The sequence below is a fragment of the Lucilia cuprina genome, chromosome 2 (genome assembly GCF_022045245.1).
Source record: "Lucilia cuprina isolate Lc7/37 chromosome 2, ASM2204524v1, whole genome shotgun sequence".
NCBI lineage: Eukaryota > Metazoa > Arthropoda > Insecta > Diptera > Calliphoridae > Lucilia > Lucilia cuprina.
In genome coordinates, this window is record NC_060950.1 from 26,676,155 (window position 1) to 26,678,875 (window position 2,721).

Genomic DNA, 2,721 nt, shown 5'->3' on the forward strand with positions numbered 1-2,721 from the left:
TCTATCTATCTATCTATCTATCTATCTATCTATCTATCTATCTATCTATCTATCTATCTATCTATCTATCTATCTATCTACCTATATATCTATTTATCTATCCAGAGATAACTACACAAACTTCCAAAGCTTACAATGGTAGTGTGTATGCAGTTTTTCCCTTTAAAATAAAAATAGATTTCAAATCTCTCAAAATTAAAAAATAAATTAATAGAAAACAAACAAAACAAAAGATGTCGATATAGCATTTAGTTTATTTTTACTCTGATTTAAAATTATATGTAATTTTTGTAAAAAAAAGTACTTAAAATGATTTTGCAGTCTATAAACTAAAATTTTGTTAAATTAAAATGTATGTCTTTATAATTAATTGGAATTTAAATACGATCAATTTGCAATAGAAACTTAAAATAATTATTGATGTCTTAATAATATAAATAATTAAATTATAAAAAAAATTGGCCAAAAGAAAATGAAAAGAAATTGTTAATAAAAAATAGTAATCAAATTTGAAAGTTTTATTAGTTAGCTAGAGACTGTTTTTACCAAGTTTTCAATGTAAACCCTATCAACAAGTACAGTAATTAAAGAGTAGAATTTTACCAACATTTATTTCAATTCTTTTGTTTGAAAAAAAAAAAAATGAATAAAGATAATAATGAATGAAACAATATTAGTTAGAGATTTAGTATAGTATAGATACATAGAATTTAGTTTCATATACTAGTTCAAGCAAAAAGACAAATATTTTGTAGTTTAGTATTTTAGATGAGTTTTATTGTTACTTTATTGAGACAGACACAAAGTTTTCTTAAACTTTCAAATATATCTTTCATCCTTGAATCAAATTAATAATGCCTGACATTTAATACGGATGTATGTATGTACGTATGTGATGGTTTGATTAATAATGAAATTATAATGCTAAAAATAAACTATAGGAATATAAATGAAAAGAAAACCTAAATTAAAAGAATTTACAGAAATACATACAAAAAAAAACTTTGGTTTTAAAATTTATCAACTTTGTCCGAAAGACATTCATCAAAAGAGGATAACAAACAAAACACGTATAAATGTGTTCTAGACAAATTGCACCTAAATGTTTAAAATGTTTTATAAATCAAATTTAAAGTGCAAAACATATATGTGAGTGTGTGTTTGTGATTTAAACAAAACATTAAAACGCAGTATATTAAAATCAAAAACTAATTAGATGTTTTTTTTTTTTTTGTTCTTGTTTAATTTCAACAAAATACGTTATTTCTCATATTTCAGTTTTGTTTTTTTGTTTTTATCTCTCACAAGGCCATCATCGATAAGGAGACATACCAATCAGCCTTATGGAGGCTGTGAATAATCAATCCTGTTCGTTATTTTTTGTTGCTTTGAATTGTTTTAAACAACAGGACAAATAAATTTTATTTTTAATACAATTTTTGTTGTATAACAAAAAACAATGACTAATTTTAAACGTTTCTTTTGCTTCAATCAAATAAAGATTTGTTCGCTTTTGTTCACCAAAAAAAAAAGTCATTAGTATTTTTGCCATAAATTGTAGCGCGTTACAGTACAGATTAGTTAAAAATGTCCATTTTGTTTCTTTCAAGTCTCAATTAAGATTTTCTTCATCTAAAACACCAAATACGTGTAAATCTATAAATAAAATTTGTAAAATTTTCATCACGGAAAACGGCTGACGATGATGGTGTTGGTGGAGTTGATAATAATAAATAAACAATTGCTGAAGCTAAAGCCAAAAGTAGTAATAATAATACTACAGTCATAATCATAATAATAATAACTACATAAAGTTGTTCTACGATGAATAAAGTGTCCATTAATATGGTTGTTGGATATAGTTGTTGTTGTTGCTGCTGTTTATATATACTTATAATATTAATAATAGTTTGCAAATTGTTATTTATCTGCAATTGGCCAACCACTGGTCACCAGAGGTTCCGTGGTAAGGCATAACCTTCTTTCGAGACATAGACATTACGATCTGAATAGACCTGTGCTTCTGGTTTGTTATCTGCATGTCTTTGTAGCATTTGATTATGACCAGCAGTTCCTCCTCCAGCGGCCCCATCATAAGTGGTTATAGTTTCGGTTTTGCCATCTACTGTACGTGTAACAGTAGTGGTCTTATTACCCTGTGAATCTTGGGTAACTTTAGTAGTTTCATAAGTGCCATCAGGTTTGCGTATAGTTTTTGTCATTACACTTTGGCTAAACATTTTGGGACCCTACGAGAGTAAATTTTTAAGTTTAATAAATAATTAAAATGTCTCAAGTCCAAATACCTGATAGTTTCCATCAAAGGCCCCACCACCAAATGAACCCCTTGGCATCATAGGGGTCATGGGTGTCATAATATCAGGACGACCACCGCGCGGTATCATAGACGGCGGTGCTGGTCGTTTACGCAACTCTTTATCTTCGTCTATCAAGGTACCATGTATTTTACCCATTATGATTTCTTCATCGCTCAGTTTTGGTTTAGTCTTCCAGTTGCGTGAAAACTTATTATCATTTCGTGGCAAAATATTACCTTGTGCTTCACTTTCGGGTATATGCTTGATAACTTCTCCCTCGCCATTGGCAAAACGTTGTATTAGCGAATGCAATTGTTCGGGAAATATCCTAGAAATGGAATTATAAAAATTACTTAAAATTCAGTATATTTTTAGATATTTAACTATCTATCTATCTTGAAGA

At 28.3% G+C, this 2,721-nt stretch overlaps 1 protein-coding gene across 1 annotated transcript in view; it reads right to left on the minus strand.

The window, feature by feature from the left end:
* Positions 1 to 236: 236 nt before the first annotated feature.
* Positions 237 to 2,721, minus strand: part of LOC124419504 — a 3,763-nt gene continuing 1,278 nt past the window's right edge. The window contains exons 2-3 of the mRNA XM_046949269.1: positions 2,307 to 2,646; positions 237 to 2,249 (exon numbers count right to left, since the gene is read on the minus strand). Coding sequence (XP_046805225.1) covers positions 1,950 to 2,249; positions 2,307 to 2,646 — 640 coding nt within the window. The 3' untranslated portion in view covers positions 237 to 1,949. The remainder of the gene's footprint in view (positions 2,250 to 2,306; positions 2,647 to 2,721) is intronic.